At 37.5% G+C, this 25805-nt stretch overlaps 2 protein-coding genes across 10 annotated transcripts in view; both read right to left on the reverse strand.

Annotated features, from left to right (window-relative positions):
* CCDC195 (coiled-coil domain containing 195) overlaps window positions 1–5976 on the reverse strand; it is a 16700-nt gene extending 10724 nt beyond the window's left edge. The window contains exon 1 of the mRNA XM_072410135.1: window positions 5742–5976. Coding sequence (XP_072266236.1) covers window positions 5742–5976 — 235 coding nt within the window. The remainder of the gene's footprint in view (window positions 1–5741) is intronic.
* Window positions 5977–15362: 9386 nt separating this feature from the next.
* Window positions 15363–25805, reverse strand: part of DOCK10 (dedicator of cytokinesis 10) — a 164388-nt gene continuing 153945 nt past the window's right edge. For 7 of the 9 annotated variants that reach the window (XM_072407928.1, XM_072407925.1, XM_072407930.1 and 4 more), the window contains 6 exons: window positions 22830–22976; window positions 21305–21515; window positions 19562–19752; window positions 18326–18426; window positions 17523–17661; window positions 15363–15954 (listed from right to left, as the gene is read on the reverse strand). In XM_072407928.1, coding sequence (XP_072264029.1) covers window positions 15838–15954; window positions 17523–17661; window positions 18326–18426; window positions 19562–19752; window positions 21305–21515; window positions 22830–22976 — 906 coding nt within the window. In that variant the 3' untranslated portion in view covers window positions 15363–15837. Of the gene's footprint in view, window positions 16014–17471; window positions 17662–18325; window positions 18427–19561; window positions 19753–21304; window positions 21516–22829; window positions 22977–25805 lie in introns of all 9 variants that reach the window. The other 2 variants (XM_072407931.1, XM_072407929.1) reach the window with 2 other exon arrangements.

Here is a 25805-nt window from a genome sequence, read left to right on the forward strand (position 1 = left end):
AGATCCTATTTATTAGGCCGAAAAAAAGCAAACATTTCAGCGACGAGTCAAATGGAAATCGCTGACTTTCCAGACGTCATCCTAAAACAAAATTCTGCTTTTCTAGTACACCAGTTCTTCTTCAAATAAACAGCTTTACTATGGGTTTATAATATTTTAATCTTACCTCTAGTAAATGATAGTTGGATTTTATATTTAAAGCAGATCTTTTATCCAGATTGACCCTACATATACATAATGAAGTCTTTTCCCAGTTCAGAGAAATCATTTTTAATACATTAAACACACGAGCACCTGGGAATAGTTTGATATGTATGTGGAGTTCAAACAGAGTGGAAGCAGGCTATGCTTTATCAGCGTGCCACATGAGAGCTGAAGTACATGGAAGCATTGCCTCTGCTCATTCCTGCAGCACTCGGTCAGATGCTATGGCCTGGGAGGATTATACATGACTGCTTCATGATGTAGGTCAATTAAACGTGTCAAATAAGAATGTTATAATGCCAATGGGAAGTGTCTGCTGGGGAAAAGAAGTTATGAATGTAAATGACTGGGAGATTTAATGAGCTTAATAAATATTTAACTTTAGGCTGTCTTCACTTCTCAGCTTCCATGCCTAGAGGAGCATCTTTATTGCTAGGCCGGATAGCAGGTATTATTCAGAGAACATGTATTATACCAGTAATTTATAAGTGAAGAGGACAGCACTTGGGATATTGTAATATAATTTGGAGGAAATTGAAAATAAGTGCATACTGAACAATACAATAAAATGCATAACATACTGTATGTTTTTTCAAAGCAATTCTTGTTAAAAATTACCTCTATTCTATGTGGAAAAATATATCATGGATACAGGGAGCTGAACTGGATGGATAGAGGGAACTGCTTAGAGGTTCATCCAGAGCCTAATGCTCCATTCCACCATAGTTACATTCAGTATTAATCTTCTGACCTGAAAAAAACCTGTTTGCAATTCAAAGTTTATTACCAAATACAACCCTGAAGAAGTAACACTGCACAGACGTCAGGAAGTCCTAGTTAACTAGTGAATGTAACTAGTGAATGTATCTATGGATATTGGCTGTATTGGTCACTAAGTGAACAACTCAGTTAAGGTAAATGGAATAAAACTTCAGTTTTAGACACAATTGCAGTTTTGTGCTTAGCATAAGTAGCTTGTTAAGGATCTTATCACTCTTTGCTGGAATGGCTAATAATGGCTATTTTCATTTGGGTGTTTCACACTAAAGAACATCACATTCATGTTTTTGGACATCTTCTAAGCCACAGACTGCTGTCCTGGCATGGTGGATTAGCCTACACAATCAAAATAATAATCCTTCCACTGACTCCTCTTCATGTCTGATAACAACACATATGTATAAGGAATCTCTGCTCAGTACACTGATCAGTCCCGGACAACTTCTAACATATGTATGAGCAATTCATCACAGTTGAGTCCTCAGTGTGGTTCCAAATATCACTTTTGTGTTTCATATACAGTATTTTATGCCAGAAGTCCAAATTTGGGATTATTTCCTGTTCCTGCTCCGAACAATGTCAGCAAGGGTTTGTTGGTGAGGTGGTTGCACAGACCTGGGTGATTAGAACCTACAGTTTGCATGTTTCTGCAAATATTAAAAAGACACAAATAATGCAGCTTTGAGTTTAATAATGAATATAGCTCAATATTAACCTCTTTGATTCACTAATAAACAATATTTAGACTGGATGGTGATAGGACAATATTTAGGCCAATCAGGTGTCCAGTTGTCACATGTGCTGACAAGGAACACTGCTGATTAAATGAGATGCCAGAGAAAAGATCTCATCTTCTCTTTCTTCACTGTCTAATCACAATGTAGAGACATGGAGATGGCCTAGCTTTGTTGCTAAATGAAGTAGAGAAACCTCAAGCCACTGGTTTGCCTACACAGAGCAGGGAAATATAAAGAATTAAGGATCTTTAGGAGGGTAAGACAGTTCCCATAAATGTACTCTATCTGTATTTATTTGTGAGTATGACGCTTAGCTTTAAACATTTGGGCTGTAGACCTTTTGACTGGTGCCAATTGAGGAGGGAGAGGAGATGGACTAGAGCAAGGGTGCCCAACACTATGGCCCGTGGGCCACATCCAGCCTGTGGAGCTGTCATATCCATCCCTCTCCTCATATCCTATGTTTCTCTATCAAGATTGTGCTACCAAGTAAATGGAGCTTCCTGAGCATGGTCAGTGTAAACTCCCTGAGGACGGGCATGTACTATAGACCTGGCAATCAGCTGTGGCTGCTAACCGCCCACCTTGTACTGTCAGATTACCCTCCACCAGGTTCAACAACATGGGAGCTGTGTCTATGGCCATGCAGCTGTCATTATCACCATGTACAAACCTTCATATCTCCTTCACTTATAAACATAGACAAGTGAAATTTTGAGGGTACAAGGGGAACTGAGAGCTGTTAATAATCCTAATTCAGCCCCCTAACTATAACAAGGCACCAGATATGGAGTCACAAGCATAAAGTCCCAACAACAGTCAGGAATATTTGCACAATAAGTGGGGCATTTTAAGACCAGGGTCCCCACATTGAGGCAGTATATTGGGAGTCCCCTGGGGGCCACTCTCATGGCAATGAACATTAAGGTACTGCCAACTGTCTGAAGTTCACAAAACTTCAAGGCTGCGTTCAGAATGGTGGTCAGATTGCGGTGCAGTTACCCCTTCCTCATGGCATAGAACCCTGGCTAGGGGGACATGCTCGGTACCACTCACTGCTGCTTGGAGTCAAATCTGCCGACGCTACGGTCCAAGGAACCGAGCAGCTGATGGAGTACCAGTGACACATAGCTGAACACCTACCTTATGTGAACCCCAATTTCTCTGGAGGAATGTTGGAAACTGTACATGTGGAAGCCAGTAGGAAACCCCTTTTGTCCAACCTTCTACAATAAAATGTTATACCCATATTATTCTACCCCGCCACACATAGCTATTTCCCTCTCTATGAACCCCAATTTCTCTGTAAGAAACTGCAGTGTAGCTAACTCCCCCCTAACATTACATCACTATGGCACCACCACAAGATACAAAAACTATACCTGAAATACTATGCTACTTTGCTGGCCACTTACTTTCTGTGAACCCCAATTTCTCTTTAACAGTAGAGGAAGGGAAATATAGGATAAGTGGGGGACCCTTGTGGCTACCCCTCCAACTAAACTTTTATCACTCCTACCATACAATGGTGCTCTGTCACATATAAATGCCTGCTTATGTTCTTTGAACCCTAATTTCTCCTAGTTTAGTATTTTTCCTAGTTTAGTTTGTTTCATTATTAAAATGTTGCATTAATAAAATGACCATCAAATGGTGAGTGCAGAAATTCTTGGTTTGCCTTTTTTTTATTTGGTGCATGGACCTTATGGTAACTAGAAACATTTCAATTCAATTTAATTTTAAATTAAAACTTGTCTACTTTTAAACATACATCTTTAATGTTTGTTTGCATTGGGGCCTGCAAGTTTAATCTCAATGTCAGATAAAAAAATGTTGGACACCACTGGACTAGAGCTTTTAAAAAGGACATAAAAAAGAGGAACAACCTTAAAAAAAATCGAAAAATCAACTGCAAAAACAAAGAGAGCAAGTGAAGAGGGAAAAAAAAGATGAACTGGTTGAGAGCCACAAATAGGGAGACAGAAGGACTGAAAAGAAATGAGCGAAAAAAGGTGGTCGCTCCAACTGTAATGATCCATCAAAATAGCCTGAATTTTATGTAATACAATAACTAATATTGCCTTTTTGCAGATATATTCAGATTTTATAATATTATATAATAAAATATTATATATATAATATATCAGATTGCAGATATATTCTGTTATAGTGTTCTTATAGAGCAATAAAGTTTGATGATGATCACCCTTAATTCTAGTAGTGGTTATTTATGAGTTGGCATCCTCTGGGGCATAAGTGGGGATTGGTTTTTCCTCTCTTGGAGCAGAATATTCTTAGCTATACCTCAGGGAGATTCTTGATTTTGCTCTGGTTACACATCTATTACCTTCACATAATGCTCATTCCTAAAGGAACATTTCAGTTACACATGGTTGGATCTTTAGTGCATCACTTGAAGTGAAGTAAAGCCATCTTTCCTTCAAATATCAAATCAGGGGCAGGTAATTTTTTTTTTTAAATCCCCTGCAAAATCCATTGTTGGTGTTCAGTTCTCTTTTTACAAGTCAGGCTTCAGGAAATAATACATCTCTGAGCCTTAGATACAGCTGCTATAAATGATACCAAAGTAAACAGTCTACTACAGTTCAGAGAAGCCTTTCCGGATTTCTTTTCTGCACAAATAACCAAAGCAGCATTTACAAGGCAACAAATGCATACTGTAAACAAACTTGTCATTCTTTATTCAATAGGCTTGTAAGGATTAGCAAACAGCTTGCCAGTTAGCTGTGACATCAGTTACAGCAACATCATGGCAGAAGTCTGACATTTTGGCAGAGAAATGCTTACAGACAGCTTGCTAAATACCTGCTGGAGCATGCTGAAATATTGTTTAAAGCTACAGCCAGCAATCTGACCAAAATGCTCTCAGACTGGAACTGACAGATGCTTTGAGGGCTTCAAGAATATTACTAAAATGCTTTCCAAATGGTTGTTGTACATTAACATGAGTTCTGCTTTAGGGCCCCCTTCAGACCTTTGCAGTCCATTACTGCACATGGAGTAATCTGGTAATTTGTGCAAAAGCACGTGTTTGTTGCTCCACAGATGAGATTTTTTTGCAATATTTTGTAATATGCCATGTGAACTTGCTGAAAAATGTGACTACTCCAGGAAGAATCAATCCCCTACCCCAGCCCCTAACCTTCTTGTATATCATAGTCCTCTTCTTATCTGAGATTGTCTAATATACTACATAACATTTCTTGAAGAGGATTACCATACAGTTTCTCTCAAGCTACACATATGGGGATGCTGGCATGATGTTAAATCTGGACAGGGCCTCCATCAAAAATGTCTGGGTCCCATACTAGATAAACTTCCTGGGCCATCTCCCCCATGTCCTAAAGTATTGCAAAGTTTAGGCTCTTTTTGATAAGGCCTGTTACAAAAAGTTACAAAAATTCCCCAATTATCTTGGGACATGTCCTTTATTGTAGCATCTTCGTAGTGTAGTACACTTTCCCACACATTGCATAGTAGGTCAGCTGGGTCAGGATGTCATTTAGAATAAATATACTGCAGAGCACAAGCATCGCACACCCAATAACACATCACCCAGCTGTACATAAGTTATTTGTGTGTACCTTAAGCGTATGTTTCTCTATCCATGAGAGTATTTATCTGCTCTGATACTGTGTATTAGTGCCTGTGCTGATCCTGGGTATATGTATGTGTCTACTTTGACACTGGGTATGTGTGTCCGCTCGACCACTGTGCATGTGTATTTGTGTATACACTGACAGCGGGTATGTCTGTCTACTGTACCACTTGGTATATGTGTGTCTGCCAGACATTTTTTATTTGTGTATATACCCTAGCAATGTATGTATGTGTTTGCCTTGATATTGCATGTTTGTGTGTCAGCAGTGACATTGTGTATGTGTGTGTGTGCCCTGACACTGACTTACTCTCATTGTTGGTGACAAATAAAGTGCCTTCTTTTATGATTTATAATAGAACACTATTGTCTCTACTTCATGGAACCACAAAATATAGTACCTGTCTGTTCTTGGATTAGGTCATTGGCTCCAACAGAGACATTCCTGAGCAGTAGTCCTTTGCATGTGACCTCCTTGTTTTGTTGTAGCTCACACTTGATGCCAGGTCTCGTCTCTCTCTCCATGTGGTCTGTTTGGTGCAGCTCTCCCCGCAGCTCTTTGTTTTCCTTCTCTAGCTTGTTGATCTCCGAACGCATTTCTTTAATCACCTGCAGTAGTTGTGTGTCCCCCTCCATATGAGAATTTCTCACCTTGCCCCCTTCTCCCCAGTTTGGTGATCTCCTCTAAGGGTGCAGTGATCCAGCAGATACTGGAAGAGTCACCAAATCATCTGCTTGTGGCATTATTTACTAACCATCCCTTGTACAAAAGCAGGGGGCCCTGCGCTCAGCTCTAGGTCATCTTTCAGCAGCATGTGAGCTTGGATTAAGAGTTTAGACAAGAGGCCTTTAATTATTCAAACCTGCATGGTTTTTTCTTTCCGTGAAACTTTACTATGTCTATAATTGACAGAAGAGCTCCTTTTAATGACTCCATGACTGATTAATCCTTAAATAGCTATAAGGCTTTACAAACTTATCACCTTTACAATAAAAACGCATTGAGCAGAAGCAGGCAGACTTCGTATTTAAAGATTGGGTTACAATGGAATTCCTTTAGTATACAGCACACTATCATGTTGTGATTCATGGTATGATTTCTCTATACTTTAATGTGAATGTTTGTGTTTTGGGGACAAATTGTGACAAAACACTGCTATTAACAGTTTTACCGAGCCATTATTTCATATCTGCTTCAATTGTTATCATTGCATGCTTATTTCTGGATTTAAAAGGAACTGTAAGGCATAGCGTCCAGGATTCAGATATGTAAAGCTGGTCACACAAATTCTTTCAATATATTAACAAGTGAACTTGGTTAGGTACAAATTTTAAAAAAAGGACTGTAGGCCCTTCCATTTCTGCTAGATCTAAAGATAGACTGTCTTGGGTGAATCTGGGTGATCCAGCAAATCTGGATTACATTTCCTCCTCCTCTTAACCTAATATCCGATTGGCATGATAGACATCAGTAAGATTGAGTTATCCATTCTTAAGTGCTGTGCCTAGACCAGGGGTAGGCAAACTTTTTTAGTCAGGGGCCACAATTTAAAAAATAAATTTGCCACAGGGGCCAGTTTGATGGTAGAGTGGGCGGGGTTTTGCCATCATGATGCCCCTGAACGTGACATCATGATTACATAACCCCGCCCATGCTGGGAGAGTGGGCAGGGTTGTGTGCAGGGACACAACCTGCCCACCCCCCCATCGCAGGCTCAGATCCGAAGACGTGTTTCACGGCTCTGGCTGTTGCGACCCCCCCGGCAGGGTCCTTCTCCTGGCCCTGCTTGGGGTAGCACTGGCCAGAGCCGCGGAACACCCAAAGGGCCAAAGAAATATCCTCATTGGGCTGCATACGGCCCGCTGGCTGTAGTTTGCACATGCCTGGCCTAGACCATGATCATGAAAGTGTTTACATATTCATAAAAAGTAGTAAAACATCTTTAAAGCAGTTTCTCACTCATCAGCTGCTTGTATTTTAAATTTAATATTTAATAGATGTTATCACAGCAAATACTTTAAAATAGGTGTTCAGTCAATTTCTAACAACTTAGAAACATTTGCTGTGTGTTTACATTACAAGGCGAAAAGTTTGCCAAAACTGTGTTCTCATAGAAAAAAAGTTTTCTGCACCTCTTTTGTGAAATATAAAAGTGAATTTCTTCACAATAGCTGTAGCTAAATAGGGCAATAAAGACTTTATTAATCAATTGATACATTTCAGCATGTCTGCTTTAAAAATTTAAGAATTAATTATTCTGCATAGCCCACAGCTACAGAAGTTGGTGAGGGATTGTTTTTAAGCTCACATACTTCTTGGTAATAACAATAATACTCAAATATCCTTATCTTTGTTAAAGGTTCATTAAATAGGCAGTGGTTACTGATTTTGTATACATTTTCTAAAACACAAACTTCAATAACATTTTAGCAGTGACTCCCCCTCTCCCATATATCTCCCTCTGAGGTCAGCAGAGCAAGGAGCTTCTGCTATGCTCTTAGGGTTTCTGTTGTTCTTGTGGACATGGGTTTTAAACCCAGACATTTGGTTTTGCAACGTACAAGTGCATAGTAATAAAAGAAATCACACAATAAACCAACAGATATAACACATTTGTTTTCCATACAATAGGCTCTAATGTGTCATAGTTGTCTTCTTTATGTTGGTTTCCTTTGTACTGATTTTTAGAAATATGATATTACGTAACATAAATATACAATATCATGGGCCTGTAGTTTGATACATTCAGTGAATTAAGATTCCATTCATGTTGTGCCTTCACTACAGAGAAAATTTCGGACAATGGGTTGAAAAGAAAATCACACATTTTCTCTGACAGGCGTCACCCAAACCCTCAGTGCCAGCTTAACAAAATGCAACACCTAAAGTGAATATGTAAAGTGGGCCAAAATGAAGCCTTCATTCCCTGTACATTACAGACCTATGAGGTCAGTTTATAAAGCTTGCACAAATACAATATAAGCTTCCATTGAGATCAAAAGTGTTGTTGTCTTTATTGTGTGTTGCCAGTTCTAAAATGTTTGCATGTAATTGTATTTACATTACATATGTTCACTTAAACCTTAAAGTTTATCTAAAGCAAAAACTTTGTTTTTCATTTTGGATACTGTAAATTGGGTTTAAACTGTTAGAAATGTATACTTCTATTCTTGTTCTGGTGCTAACTCAATATTGTGAATTGGATTATTTGCCCGCAAATAATTTAATGTAATTGGTTATAAGGACAATGAAAGTCATTCTGGCCATACACTGCTCAATGCTTCTAATTGATTTGATGTTAGATATAAGCATATAATCTATTGAAAATCTTTTATTAAAAATAAGGCATTCCCTATTGATGCTTGGTTGACATATATTAATAATCAAGAATTCCTATTTTTTTGTCTAAAATGTGCTGCTCTGATATTCTTTATTTGGCATAGCCCCTAGTAATGTCCAAGTAGCTTTCTGTACACACCTCTGCTCACGCCACTGCATCTGAGATCTATTTAAAAGTATAGCAATAAAAGTTTTTTTAATAAATATGTTTTTGTGATGTGCATTGACTTTTTCTGGCACACAAAATATACTGTCCTTAATTCCTTATTCCGCGCGAGTGTTTCCTATTCTTTACCACCTTTTTTGGTACTTTAAATTGCTCCGTCAATGCATTATCACTTCACACGCACTTGCTGTGGTGCAGATGCCAATATTGTTTTCATGATACTGGGTGCAACAGGTATTTTGCAATCATATTGAAATGATATTCAGATATCTATTCTGTTTTGTATATAATTGTTGTTTTATTACCTATGTAAGCTTTTTAATACAGCCAGGATTTTGTGATTTTTTATTCAGCTAATGTTACTTGTCTTTGGCTTTACTTACATTGTATAAATTCTCTTTTGGGTCCTTGGGTGACAATTTTGTTATTTAGGTCCTGGGCTTAAAATGTTAATGAACCTTTGCTTTAGTGTAAACACTCATATATCTATCAGGTGATTATGGTGCTTTAACAGTAACTAGCATTTCATCCAAGATTTACTGTATTCAAAACATTTATATGCATGCTGCTCCTGTTTCCTGCCCGGAGAGTTATACGTTAATATGCACAATAATAACACAGTGCTTTCCTCTCCATTAAACACGAATTACCCTGATCTTCAACTTTAAAGCACTGTGACCTCATCTACAGGAAGACAGAATAAGGCAGGCACAGCATGCTACAGCTTATTACTATTCACATTTGTAAACAAAGTAAATAATATGAAAGGGATTTTTTTTTCTACAGCCTGCAAAATCGACTTGTTTTGGATTCTTTAAAGCTACACTCTATCCAAGCATGAAATTTTGCATTTAAAACTGAATTCTAGGTAGTTATGAAAGCACAAAATTAATGCGACTATGTAGACATTAAAAAGCATTGCATTTATTTTATTTGCAACTATTGTAAATACCTGATGTTGGCTGAAGCTTCATGTAACCTGTCCTGCACAGTAAATGAGGTACTACCTACAATATATGCCCAGAGGTAAGCATTAAAATAATTAAAAGCTGGTTCTACCATAAGGAAAGGAAGAGCTGGGTCCTCCTAGAGGAATCCATCTCCCCAGTGGGTTTAAACTCCCTCCATGGATAGATCGACAGCTCCTTGGCACAAACACATCTATACACGGTCTCACATCTGATCTTTTACGACTTTGGGACAACCTCATCAAAGAAGGGAAAATTTCTACACGCCCTGGCCCTATGACACCGCTCTTTGACAATCCGGCCATCCCCCCATCAATGCATGCAACAAATTATCTAATCTAGTAAGCCACCGAATACACCGCTATTTAGGTGACATTTTGCATAATGCTCGTATCCTGCCCATGTCCTCCCTCAAGTCACAGATACCGAATAGAATGTCCTCTTGGTTCGCATATAGGCAAATACACTCATATATTTCTATGTTCTCAGATCTCCCTGTATTATACAGAAGCCTGACAGGATTGGAGGTACTGTTGCGGTTTCCCACTTCTCCCACTCATCTAATTTCCACTCTTTATGGAATGCTCAATCAGGAAGCCACTACCAGTATACCCACATATATCCGATACTGGGAAATGGAATTGGGCACATCAGTGACAGCAGATAATTGGGAGAAGTCCTTTACCCTTACACACAAACTTACTCTCACTTGCAGAGCTCAAGAAACTAACTATAAGATCCTGTCTTGATGGTACCTTAGCCCGGTGGATCACCACCGTATATGCCCCTAAAACTCAGACAGATGCTGGCGTTGCCATACTCAGAGGGGTTCCATGTTACATGTATGGTGGGAGTGTCTGGCCATTTGCCGTTTTTGGGAAACAATCATTAAGGTGTATAACGAATGTGTAGGTTCTGACGTACGCAATAGTCCCAGAATGACTCTTCTGTCTATGATCCCGGCTTCCAATAAATCCACTAAATGCGATGTGCTTTGTCATTTTCCTACCCCTGCCAGGGTTCTTATACCTAGGTATTGGAAGCAGGTGACAACGCCGTCAATTAAAGACTGGTACACAGAAGTTGAAAATCCGCTGCTTGGAACAACTGGTGGCAGAGAATGGTGACAGGTTGGAACAGTTTAAGATGACTTGGATGGCATGGGAATGGTTTAAAGATTCCCCACAGTTTCGTACTTACCTCATGTAATTAACAATTTTTTTTGCTTTAGGGCTTGCTGATAACATGTGCATCGTACCTCGACAGTTAATTTATCCCCCCCCCCCCTTTTTCCCTCCTCACCGTTCATCTTCTGCTCCAAGCGCTCTGTTACCGAAATCCTTATTAACGTTGCATTAGGTAAACAGTCTTAAATCTGAGCCATAGAAAATACAGCGTTTACTGGTTCATATCTTGCCCTGTTTTTGGTTCTATTGCCAGAAAACATGACATTAGGTTACACAGCATAGATTCACATTGTAATAGTCTACAGGCTCACCAAAAAGGCCAGAAAAAGCCTGATAAATCTGGCGGCAAGATTGCAACAAATGAATAAAACTAACAATAAATGTAGAGGACTTCCTAGAATTAACACTAATTTTAGTTGTTAAATAGAGCTAAAATCTAGTATGAATAGTACCAAAAGGAAGTCCTACAGATTTAGGAACCAGTGGCATTGTGGAAGTGTCCCTTATTTTACTCTAACAAAACTGCAAGTCTGAAAAGAAAGTTGTCACTGTATATAACCCATCACAGCATGAATACAGTTGTGACTTTTTTTCAAAGTAATAATCAATGAAAAAAATTAGATATGAAGAGTTATGTAGTCACTTTCCTGAGACTCATTTCACAAATATCACAAAGATATTCACATAGTCATGATGCATAGTGGCTAGCAATATTGTAAACTGTTGTCAAACATTTAAAAGAAATACTGAGGGTCTCTTTACATATTATTTGTATTACTGTGTGATTGGTGTTATATTTAAAATGTTTTGAGAAAATTAGCACTTGACAGATTCCATCCCAGAATTTCAAGATAATTTATGGTTGTATCCTATGTGACCTATGGTACCAATTATACCTTGTCGCTAACAAGTGACAATACTAAAATGATTCAACTAAAATATAGACTCAAGGTCATCAACGGTTTTGGAAGTCGTACACTGCTCTAAAATGTGGAGAATTATTCGACAAGATAACCAAGCACAGGATTTCTATAGAAACCTTGCACAAGGGAATAAAGCAACATGAATTACATGACAAATATACAATAAATTACAAGACTGAGGAAAACAGAGTTTAAAACAGTGATAACAGCTATATATAACATCAGATTGCCAAGCTCTTTACAGCAACATAGTTTACTGAGCTTTGTAAGGACCGGTTAGGAACAGAAGTTTAACAGTTTCAGACATTTTGTGGGAATAGTATAGTACCCAGAATAAGACTACATTTTTTCCCAGCAAAGGGTTATGGGAAATGGTAGACTTAAATATGAAGAATAAATGTGTCAAAAAGGAACATCTAGGAATGTTATATATGCCTAAGCAGTACCTTGAAAATATATCTTATATTCAGAATTCCTCCAAAAATTTAGAAGTATATTTTCTGCACCTGGAAATTCTATCTGCAATGGAAGTCCATCCAAGGTACTGCTGCAAATGTGAATGCCTAGATGTGATAAAAGATTGGCTGATGTTGCTATTCACTGTTCTTCCTGCTGGAGAGTAAACTGTACTTAAGGACCTGCAGTGCAAGGATCTCTACATTTCTGTGCTTCTGCTACTATCTCTGCTGCTTATTTATTATCAGTTGTATATACATGTATTATTATTATACAGTATTTATATAGTGCCATCATATTACACAGCGCTGTACAAAGTCCATAGTCATGTCACTAACTGTCCCTCAAAGGAGCTCACAATCCAATGTCCCTACTATAGTCATATGTTGTTAATGTAGTCTAAGGTCTATTTTAGGGGGAAGCCAATTAACCTAACTGCATGTTTTTGGGAGGAAACCCACGCAGACACGGGAAGAACCTGCAAACTCCATGCAGATAGTGTCCTGGCTGGGATTCAAACCTAGGACCTAGCGCTGCAAAGGCCGGAGTGCTAACCCCTGAGCCACCGTGCTGCCGTGTAGGGAGGCAGTTTTTACAGGAGAGAGTAAAGCCTTGCTCCATTTCTAAGATTACCACCTCCACACGGGCCAACAATGCAGCATAAGAGATGGTAAGTTAGAAATGAAGAAAAAAAAAGCTAAAGGTAACCTACAGAAAATACTCGTCACTAGTTCTTCTCTCTTTGCTTATTTTATAGGATAGTTCAGCTCATATTTAAACAGGCACAGATAAAAGTAGGGCAAAGCAAGTTAGAAAGGGCAGACCAAAATGGAGATGCAGTCTGAGAGACAAAGGACCTATATCAGATAGCAGATCAAAGAATGTATAAAATGTTCAACATCAGGTTCAAGTTGATACTTAGACTCTGCTCCCCATCATCTCAATGCCTTTCTGATTACAGTTATCAGACATTTATTCATAACATAAGATTATTTTGCCCAAACTCAGGTAAATGTAAACATCTCCCCAAATGCCCATGTCCTGGAGCAAGGAAGCAAAATATTTGGTACTTACTGGTGTGGCTCCATATTGGAGTACCTGAATACACAAAAACATAGCAAAATCATTAGGGGTGCTTGTAGGAAACAAAGTCAAATTGGTTGAGGAAAGGGCAAAGCTCAAGTTGAGGAAAGGGCAAAGCTTAGGTTTAAAGCTACGTACACACTTCCAATTATTATCGTTGGAAAACGAACGACGAACGTTCCTGCACGATATATACGAACGATCGTATAGCACCGCTCCTGCACATAGAGATAACGACACGATCGTTCGTAGATATTGTACACACAATAGATACGATCGTTTAAGCGATAGAGGAACTATGTGCACGACAGGAAAGTGAACGGACGTTCGTTCATCACGCATGCTCTGAACATGGACGATCAACGAACGACCGTACACACGAACGATGTTCAACGATCGTCGTCCAATCCGATCCGCCGGTCCGGTCGTTCGTTTCCAACGAGTTTCCTCGTTCGTCGGCGTCGTTGGTTACTTTTTCTGAACGATTTTTTGCCCAATCGATCGTTCGTCGTTCGATTGGAACGATAAAAATTGGAAGTGTGTACGCACCTTAAAGTTGACATTCATTTTACTTAAGCTAGATATGTGAAATTGTGTTTGTGAATTCTAATATGCTGTTTAGTTTCAGATCATTCACATTACACAAAGAAAGTGGTTTAACCATTGTGGTATATAATCACATAAACTGAATATTTTGCACCTATACATATTAGTATCCCCTTAGAATGACTAGACTGCAGAAGATAATACTGTATGTACTCAGTGAGACATCCAAGGATAAAGTACTAAAGTGTAACTTATTTATGAGTTGTCTAGGTGGAACAGTATCAAACACTTTGTTGAAAATGAGATGAGCTATATCCATACAGCATGACCTCTCTTCTGTAAACCAAACTCGCTTTGCATCTTTAAAGCTGTTTGCATTAAAATAAAGGAACGTTATTTTCGCATCAAACCCGTATTTCGTAAAAATAATGTCTGAAATAGACACTTAGAATTTGCTCTAAATTCTTTAATGTAAAATGATATCACCTAAGATGTTGCAACAATAAAAACAACAGGCACAGGATGTTCTTGGGAAGCAAACCAATTTAGGCTTTAATTCTGTTACTAACTGAACCTCTGTAATAAAAGGTATCCTCTGGTCAAATATGAAATCTGTCTACTAATTGAATGTTATTTTCATTTTGGCATTCATGTTGTGCAGCTGGCTTTGTAGATTAGTTAAAGCCCAACTGCAGCCAACTTCCTGGTCATATCACTTTTAAGTTCCTATTTTATGTTTTCAAGTGGTAGAAGTGAGTAGTTCTGAGGATGGTAATGCTATACGCTACACCATTGTGCCATGGGCCATGTTATAGTATACTCCAACTGGGTGCGCCATTAATGTTCTAAGTTTACTGGAAGTGATTTAAATGACGTAGGGTGCCAAACAAAAGAAGAACACTGGCACTGGACCATGAAATACACTTCTTTTCTAAAAGACCATACATCAGTCTGTGAAATATGTATTTTGGTGCCACCCCATGTAGATCTTAAAGACAGAACTCAAATATAGCATAGAACTGTGCAAGATTCATAAAAGATTCATTTGATCTAATACAACAATCCTAATATTCAGTAAATCTGAGAATGATATGTTGTGTTTGAATGAACAATGGCAGAATGATGTCATAAGAAACTGCAATTCTTCTAGAAACACTGCCATATATGCCAGCAATGCACAATAAAAACCCAGATTAAAGGCACAGTCCATGTGCTTTCTATCTTGTACTTGTTCCTAATCCATGTACTTTCTATTTTAAGTATGGTCACCATATTTCTTAAATATTCTCTTCTCAAGTACATTAGCTTCCATTTATTTAAAAAAAAAATGCAAAATAAACACATAAATACCACTGACATTCACAAATACTTTAATAAATCTTTATCTAATCATCTATATAGACACTTTCAGTCAGTTAGGGGTAATGGGTTCATTTCTATAAAAATGACAAATTTTACACATCTCCTATTTACAATTTTTCATGTAAATATGCTTATTTAATTATTATAAAACATAGAATTAAGACTCTTAAAATATAAGCAAGAGATAAAATAATATTAGATTTAGCTTAAAGAAAGACAGCTGCGTCATTGCACTGCATGTTTTGTGGGTCATCCCCATCTTCCACCACTTGGACTTAGGGGGAAGCAAGTTTCATAACACTGTTTTATAACACTGTTTAGGCAACATGTTTATATCACTAGTACTTCTCTGAGCACTTGTCGTGACAAAATAAATTAAAATTACAATCTATGTCCCAAAGAGGCAAGTTCTGCAGAGGTTCATATTCAGGTGAATCAATAAAGTTCGTTTCAGAGAGGGCTCCAATCAGGAATCAGCTTTTGATGATGTACTTGGTAGTCCCGTGTTTGTTCTACTGATTGATCGAAGAATACATTGTTTCTCCACTGCAAGATGCTTTGCTGGGTCCTCTCGATAAGTGATCTTTAACACACAGAAAGAAAAATGCAATCTCAGTCTGACAGCAAGTGATGAGCAGCGACCTTCAAAAAACGAAAACACATATAGTAACATTTTGATGCGGTTCACTTGACAATTTCACCCTTCAAAGACTCTCTACTGGCAGCTGTGGGGTTGCAATGGCCAACTGAGAGTTTCAGGTCACTGGCTGTCTTTAGAAAAGTTATACAGCTGGACACAGGGGGAAAGCTTGATTTAGAGGTAGTATTTTTTTATCCTGAGACAAAGGAAACAATACTTATACAGGTGTAAATAAACATGTTTTTACTTTTAGGAAAGTTTCCATTAGGTTAGATCCAAAAAGCTGAGCACTTAGATTTTATTTAGTTACAGAGAAAAAAGTAGCACACCTGCCATCACATGAAATCCGTCAATGCATAGGATGGATACAGACAGGTGAACAAGGATCAACATGCACAAGAAGACAAGTAGAGGACATACCGATATTCCCTAATGTACTCAGTGAAATGTTAGACAAAGAGGAAGAGAAGCGGAACAGGCAAGGGTCACATGACAGCTGAGAGAAGAGAGAGAATGAATTAAAACAGTGCTGGGAAGACAGTATACTGTATGTACACAGAAACATGAGCTGACATACAATGATAAGACATCTCTGTGATCATGGCTATGGTACAGATGGTGCATGGTATGATGTGTTCAGCAGGTGATGGGTCAATCTAACTGATTTATTCAATAAAGCAAATGGAAGATGCAAAAAGCAGTAACTTATAGAACCCAATTAGAAACAATATAAAACCAAAACCAAGAGGCTTGCAGATCTGGAGTCAGACATTTCTTTTTAGAAAACAGGTAGACCACATGTACCCTACTTTTTGTCCTGCTGACTATTGTCATTGAGAAAGGGCAAAAAATCTAAAATTTAAAGTACTACAATAAAATGTAAAGGGGGGACTTCTCATGGTAATACTTGGTCTGGGGACAGCTTTCTAAAATAGGAATCACCACCCCCCACTAACAAAGTTAGTACAAAATAAATCTTTCCTAATCCATCCAAAAAGAAAAAAAGGGGCACAGAATACAACTTAATGAATTTTGGTTTTTTTATGGCACAGGTCACTACATGTGTAAAATGCCAGTGTCCTGGTGTTCAGAAAAGACAATCTCAACATGGATACTAGATCTTATGGATTCCCAACTCCATCATCTCATTGCAGTCTAACTGTTCACCTTGAAATTAACCTCTTGGCCCTAGCAGAGCTGCAATTTATTGCACGGGATAAGATATTACCCGATGTTCATTGCTGCTGCCTGGAGCAGTGAGTTTACACTACTAGTGGATTATTAACAGATACACGAATGTCATCTACAACTTGGGGGGAATGCATAAATGAGGACAAATACGGCAGATGCTAAAAGCTTAGAAATGTTTAAACCTCATTTCATGGTATTTGGTATATGTTGTTATGTTACAATTACTAACAAACTAGAATAACATGGTTCCCACCAAAATGCTTACACACCTAGTAAGTGCTACAAGACTATACAAATCACGGTCAAATTGGTCATCTCACCGGCTCATTCATGACTTCAGAAAGTTCAGCCAGAATGTCCTTGTAATGAGCTTTCATTTCTTCTTGATACTCGAATTGATCCTCCTTTATTAGTCGTTCATTCACCTCCAGAGCCAGACCGCAGGTGTCTGCAAATTGTCTGCAAAAATACATCGGGCCTATGAGTACAATGTGCAGGATCACAATGATTAAGAAACTTTAGGGTTACCAGACAGGTATCCAACCAGCCACCCCTTAACATCCACTAGGCATGGGGTGCTGGTCCTTATTGTTTACTTTCACAACCAGCAGGAAGATTACAAAACTGACCTGAACATATGATTTTCATACACTGCATACCCACCTGTGTTGTTAGGTATACAACAATATACAATGTTGTATATGCATATCAGATGTATAAGTCAGTTTTATCATCTACCTATACCTATGCAGCAACACTGGTTCTAAAGAATATTTGCAGAAATCTGATTTATACTGCATGATTTAAGGATGTAATCCAGGTAAATTGCCAATATTGATGTCAATTAGATACTGTTTACTGGATTGTGTGCATATATATTAGTGTATGGCTAGCTCAAGAAAAATGAGGAGTTAGATAAACATTCTAGAGCAAGAACAGGTCTTGTTAAAATATTTTTGTTAAATTTGTGATTATTTTGTTTTTGAAAGGGTCAGAGTCTGCTTTTCAGCAGATACATTCTGGATATATTAAAGGGGCAATATGACTGGCTGGAATGGACACTACAGACTTTTAGGCATCTTCAATTATTTCACGTTGGATTGTATTTTATAAAGAACCTCACCTGAAAATTTCCTTGAGATGCTTCACTTGGCTTTCTGGGTAATTGTTGGCATTTGTTTCTGTTAGAAAAGCTCGAGCGTATGCCATAGGTCCAGCATTTACCTGAAATAAAGGGAACCATATCTTATAATTTGTTATTCTAGAAGAAAAGTCATTTCTCTGAATTGCAAAACAGACTTTTATACATTTCACTTACTTATCACTTTTAATTTCATCTAGAAAAAAGGAAATGCCAATTGTTTGAATTTAATCTTTTCAATATATCTGCAAGCTCAACCTGATTGTAGAACAGTAGTCAACTTTAGGATGTGAGAATAATGTATTTATCTTATAGCCAGGGGGACTTAAACAAACAAGTAACACATTTCTTCCTACTATAGTTAGAATACAGCTTGGTGACTAATGATAGATGGGAATTAACTATCTAGGAAAAATACCAAACTTTGTATATTACTTCACACACCAATGCCCTGTACAGCATTTACACGGTGTATATTTTGTTTAATGTAGATATAACGCCAATTACTTTTATGATAATCTTTTATCCTTCTTAAAGCTTAACTATGGGGATACAAATGTTCATCATTTGCACATATTTTTAGTATTAAATTTAATGGGCCCAATTTATAGCAGCTCTCCAAGGCTGGAGAATATACACTTTTATTAGTGAGCCTGGGTGAACCAGCAAACCCTAAATTGATTTTTTTTAGTTATTTGCTATTTGTTAGCAAATGTTTTAAATCCTGGAGCAGATCCATCCCAGGTTTCCTGGGTCACCCAGGTTCACTGATGAGAGTTTATCCTCTCCAGCCTTGGAGAGCTTTATAAAATTGTCCCTAAAATGAGAAATAGTTGGGTGTATCACTAGGAAAAACAAATCGCTAAATGTACTGTAGCAAACAGAACTAAACAGAGATATAAATTTATAGCCCTCATTTGAAGACATTGATAGTTTTTAACAGCAACATGTAAATGATTTTATGTGTGGTCACTTTAAATCTTTCTGCTGGCATGGTTTATGCACTGTGCAATCTTCTGCTTAGGCTGTATGTGCCACGGGATTAGATGTCACAGAGGTAGCCACATTTATATGCATGAATAGGGACTTGGAGGTCAGAAAAATCTTTTCTTGAGCCAAAATGACCTGCCAAGTAGTCGCAGCACAAAACCTTAGCTGACACTCAGCCTGTCCCTATAATCACCATTTCTCTGGAGAAGAGAACTCCGCTGATCTCACCTTGACACTAACGCTCCCTTGAAGCTTCAGCTGCAATCTTATCATATCCACATCGTCCATAGTGCACAAATGCTGCAACTCTTGAACTTTTTTGGACATTTCATCTATGGCCACTTCGATGGGATTCAGCTCTGTGCTTGTTTGGCTTACAACTTGAATTCGCTTTTTCACATATGGAAATGAGTGACTGGCTACATGGAAATAAAAGAAAGCAGTGGGATGAAAATAGTTTATAAAGGCTAGGATGCTTTTCATGATGTTTTATGCTCTACTGTACATATTACTATCAACTGTTTAGGGTATATTAAAAGCAAGATTTGTGTTTTAGATATTGGAAAGAATTGGGAAGAGTTACAACACATAAGGTTTTAATGCTGTCTATGGAAAGATCTTCAAATAGTTACAATTGTTCTAGTTACAACTGTGTAGAATAGGCTATATTGTCTTCAGGACATAAATATAATGCATGGTTATTCAATGGTTAGAAATCTAAATTTGCGGAACTAGAAACCCATGTACAAATGTAAGCTAGGATACTATTTGCATGGGGTTTTTGTTTTCTTGTGCTTGCTTGGGTTCCCTCAGACATCCCAGAAACATACTGGTAGGTTGAATCCCCCACCCCTTATGTTAGGGACATATCCCTATGGTAAGGCAATTAGTCTGTGAGCTCATTTGACAGTTAGTGACACGACTATGGACTTTGTATGCCTTAATGCTGTCTAAAATCTCTTCCTAAATAAACAGAATATTTATCCCCAATTGCACACAGACTGAAAAAAGAGGTTGAAAGGTTTTAACCATTTACTATTTATTTTCAACCTAAAAAAGAATAATAAAATAATAATTATAAAATGGAAATAGTTAGGCTCTCACAGGGTATCCTAAGACAATATACATACACATTTCCCCTGCAGCCTTACCTGATGAACAGCATTGCCAATAAGGAACCTGAAAACACAGTTATTCCCTTTAGGAACTATTATACTGTAGTGGTAGTACCATGAACATAAGGGCATGGGTTCTACTGTTGGAGGAGGTGTGGACTCCCTGTTACTTCTCCAAGAAGTCTAACTTAGACATAAGATTTTCATTTTTCTTAGATACCCCCCTTTAACCTAGAAAATATAAAAGTGAAACACCTAAAACATCCCTCCACTCCACACACACACCAGCTTCATCCTCCAGTGTTGTCAGTGCTCATTGGGCATATTGACACTTCATTCTGTGAATTTTAGTGCCACTCTGTCCATGAAGAATGCCTAACTTACTTCACTGGTAAAGAAAAGGAAGTTTCTGTGACATAAATGAACTATGGAGATGACTGCTGGAATAAAGGTATGTGTACAGTTTTTAGGGAAATTGGTATGTTCTCAGTAGGATCGATGTTATAGTCTCCATCACAATGGCTCCACCACTATGGGGTTTATCAGTACTAACAGGAAAAGATAACACTCTTTTTTGGAGGTAAGAGGATTTGTAAACTAATGCAAAATAGTTTTACTGTTGGAGAAATCCCTGAAATATGTAAAAATCCAGTTTCAACTTGCCAACATCTGCTGAAAACCGATTAAATTTGTTGGACAGACATTTTAAAACCAAGATACATTTTATCTTGTAAGTGAAAAGAAAACTATCTTGATAGAATTAGAAAGGATAATTTAAAAAAATAGATATGATTAGGCTTTAGATCCTGTGAAAAAAGGACAAATATTTCAGTATTACTATATATTAATGACTTACTTGTCAGCACTGTGCGCCTCTTGCATTGCTCTTCCACTCCGCCATGTTTCTTCCCTGATAGCGTAAATGGAGTCTCGAATACAAACCGGCTGATATTATGATGTCTCTCAAAATCTGTCTTTCTGTCTTCCAGCTCTTTCTCATCAAAGTAAGGTGTGACATATGTGACTTGAAAATAAGCAAACTTAGGATCTAGATCTTTGGGATTTACCTGCAAGAACAATGAAATATATTTCTAACATGTACCTAAATATATAACACAATAGTAATTATATAAAGCTTAAAAACTTCTTTCTATGTATAATTTTTAAAGATATACACAGGGAATCTGCCATATTTGCTTATTACATATTCAGGCTTAACTTCCTGCTTTGCAGTGCCACACTGTGGGTATGCTTTAATGCTTCTTCTTCCAGTGCTGATTTAAGAAGCTGTAAAAGTTTACATGAAAAATGAATGCATATTTTACATTTTCCAGGTATGTAAAAAGAAAAATCTTGTTTTTTTTTTTTTTTATCCTAAGCTTAATTAGTTAGACACATTAATTAAAAACAATGCACTGTCTCAGTTGTTGATATCTTTTCTAAAGCATTGTTTAAGTGATATTGAACCTAAAATGAAAAAACATATACTGTAGAAGACATTAGCACTTGCATTGTTTGCTATGTATACTTTATAAAAGCTTGTCATTACTTTCTGATTAGCATTTGAAAGCTGGCCTGCACGTTTCTGTTTTTAGGGTGGGTACATTGCCTTGCGGGGTTTAAAAAAGCCCCGAAGAAGCCACCTTTTCAAGCAAGCTTCTGCTTGTTACAAACCACCTGAAAGCCAACACTTCAAGTGCCAACACACAAAGGCAGTTATGAACCCTAGACTGATAACCACTTCCTCACTTCACTTTCTTTTTGATCAGTGGTCGCAGAGAACCAAGACAGGGCTATGTTACTATACAGGTGCTCATGTGACAATGCTGTGATGTGTCCATTGAATGGAAGTTATAGGATACAGCAATGAGCTAAAAACGTTTTACAGCGTCCTAATGTAAGTAACTGAGAACCTAAACAAGAAAAAGTCCATATTGTCAATGTTTCCATAAGGGTCCTGTATATATTGCTGCAAACTTAGATGAGGATTTAATAGCACTTTGAGTGAGTGACATAGCAACCGCACAAACCCAAAGTGTGACTGATCTACAAATCTCCGCCATTTTTACAGCTGGAATAAAAAAATTAACGTATCAATAAAATATTTGAAAAGAAACAACAATAATCAAATTACCAAACATTCTAGCCAGATCATTATATGAATAAGAAACACGACATGGGTATTTATCAGATTTCTTAAACAAAATAGAATCATTTATGGCAACTGATCTCTACTGGTTGCATCCAGTAAAACTAAATTCTGATTGCTTACTAATACAGCCACCTTTTAGAAAAGCCTGGGTTAGACATAGCTTATATTTCTAGTCAATTAGGAAATGATTGAGGCGTCATCCACCAGCTAGCTTTAGGTGCACACAAACCTTGTTGGAGTCCTGAATGATCTTCACATTGTCAGCTCCAAACTTATCAGCATAGAGTTTGAGTAGCCTTTGCGATATCTCCGACAACCCTGTTAATTTGGGTTCTTTATAGATATACTCTTTTCCTTCCTCTTCTTCAAAGAAACCCTACAAATGAGGATCATTATTCAGAAGTATACCAAGAAATACTCAGGGATTCATTCCCCAAAGCCACACCATGAACTGTTAGTCACTTCAATGAGTTTATCACACACCCTACAGCAAGTACACATGTGCAAGCAAAGCCTTTGATGCATTAGAAATAGAATTATTAATGGATGATGGAGATTTTAGTTAAAGCTGAATACAAGAAGAAGCTGTATCATTGAGACTATATAATAACACTTATATTTGCCTAGGATGAACTTTTACATGAAAATAAAAACACATTTTCTTAGATGGGTTTTAAACACTTTGAGTGCAGCCACCATTTAATAGTTCATAGGGGTAGTTTATCCATTACAATGAATGGGCTAGGTATGAATACAGACACTATCCTTCTATACAGTATATAAATATTGAGAGTAATGAAAACAGATAAAGAATCAGACATAACCACAGAGAAATGTGAGATTCTTTAAAACATCTATTTCTCCCACTGAGCCTGGTTTAATAAAGCTCTCTTGGGCTGGAGAGGACACAATTTTATTAGTGAACCTAGGTGATCCAGAAAAGTTGGAATGGATCAAGTCCAGGATTGAAAACATTTGCTAACAAATGGAAAATTACTCATACGAAATCCATTCTAGGTTTGCTGGATCACCTAGGTTCACTGATGAAAATGTATCCCCTCCAGCCCTGGAGAGCTTTAATAAATGAGCCCCAATGTGTCCTAAAGGCATTTAAAAGCCAGTATGGGGTATTTGTCTATTAGGTCTAGTCTTAGGATGCCTCTTCACATACATGTTGATGGGGGGCTTTACAGAATTATGTAGCCTGTTCCTCTCTTACATATCTAACCACTATTCTCTATACCCAATCATAGTGTACCTTGTGTTATAGTATTCAGTTAAGGTCTCTTTTCTCGCCACCTATTCATTTTTTTTTAAGCTTCTTATTCAGTTATTCATGTAAAGGTATCTCCAACAAATTAAGAAATCTATTTAAATATACACATTATTTATATTCTCATCAATGTAAAGGTTTTTTGGACAGGTAAAATACCGAGTATAATACTGAGCCACTGGCTACTGAGCTTCTGAGCCACTGGCAATACCTTTGTGGAGGTACAGCAGTCTAATATTCTAATATCATGAAGAACTATATATATGCTATATAAGAGCACTGCTAGTGTAGGGAATATGGATATAATATTTTATTACTACAGTGTGAATTACATGTTCATATGTTTGTACCAATACACACGTGGCTCAGAGGTAAGTGGTCTGGCCTTTGCAGCACTAGGTCCCAGGTTTGAATCTTGGCCAGGACACTATCTGCATGGAGTTTGCATGTTCTCCCCATGTCTGCCTGGGTTTCCCCCCACATCCCAAAAACATGCAGTTAGGTTAATTAGCTTCCCCCAAAATCGACCTTACACTGTAGTAAAGATATTTGAATATGGTAGGGGCATTAGATTGTGAGCTCCTTTGAGGGACAGCTAGTGACATGACTTTGGACTTTGTACAGTGCTGCATAATATGATGGTGCTATATAAATACTGTGTAATAATAATTTATGTATATACTGTGGCACACTGATGTATCTTTATGTATACATGCAATGCACAACAAATCACTTTCAGCTGTTGGACATATCTTTGGCACTATAACAGTAGGCGGTACACTTCACTCAGGTTTAGAGCTCAGTCCGTGCTCCTGCTATTTGCACACCCCTGTATATTAAGGCTAGACCTATGATTTCTTTAGATCTCACAACCAGTGTTTCCTATGAAAACATTTTGGGCTCACCTAAAACATACATCAAGAGCCTGTTTGGCGAGCCATCATTAAGTTAATTGAATGTATAAATATTTTGTATTATTGTACTGAACAACGACTAAAATAAAATTCACATTTTATGACCGATGTTTTGTCTGGAGTGATGTTACAAATGCAAGAATTTAATCTGTTATGACGTTTGTATCGTGGCCAGCTGTCTTCTACATATTCATATCTGTTCTATATTAGCTACACTTCTTGTGTATGAACATTAATGTATCCATTCTACTGATGTGTAATAGGGAACATATAATACATTTAGGTACTGCACTGGAAAGAGGAAACGTGCAAATATTACTAATGTACTTTTTGGCCAGAAATAGTCATAAAGCTGGAAGTGCAGCAATGTGATTTAACATTCATGATCACACTCCAATCAGTCTATTGCATGTGTGTATGCTGCGACATACAATTCATAGAGGTGAAAGCGCCTACATTGGGCAACACTGCCATCTTGTGGTACAACATTGTCTATTCACTTTTGTAAGAAAAAAACAGAGGTGGCTTACTTTACTACAAAAATTGAATGCTTATCTCTTAAAGATAAGATGGTGTGGGGGAAAATAAGTAGTGATGTTCCACCAAAATTTGCAGTTGGACAATTTTTGTGTTCAATAAGAGCAAAATAATTGAAGATCCTAATTAATATTTCCTGGGGTATCAACACAAAACCTGGCTTCATGTGTGACCTAATGAACATAAAGAAAACTGTAGAAGTATACTGATATTTGCTTTCCTGAGCATTCAAGTACAGTAAACTTGTATGAACAGGGTTCTTATTATAATGGTCTGCTTACATAGGTTTACCTATAGGAGCCAGTAAAATAGCACAAAATAACTGTAGTTGAAAATAATTATTGCTATCTATAAGTTAGTAATAAAATAATGTTTAAGTAGTCGATATATAGGCCCTGATTTATTAAAGTTCTCCAAGGCTGGAGAGCCTTGGAGAACTTTAATAAATCAGGGCCATACTGTTGTTTTGAGAGTACAGCCA

This window comes from Pyxicephalus adspersus, chromosome 4 (genome assembly GCF_032062135.1).
Source record: "Pyxicephalus adspersus chromosome 4, UCB_Pads_2.0, whole genome shotgun sequence".
Lineage (NCBI taxonomy): Eukaryota > Metazoa > Chordata > Amphibia > Anura > Pyxicephalidae > Pyxicephalus > Pyxicephalus adspersus.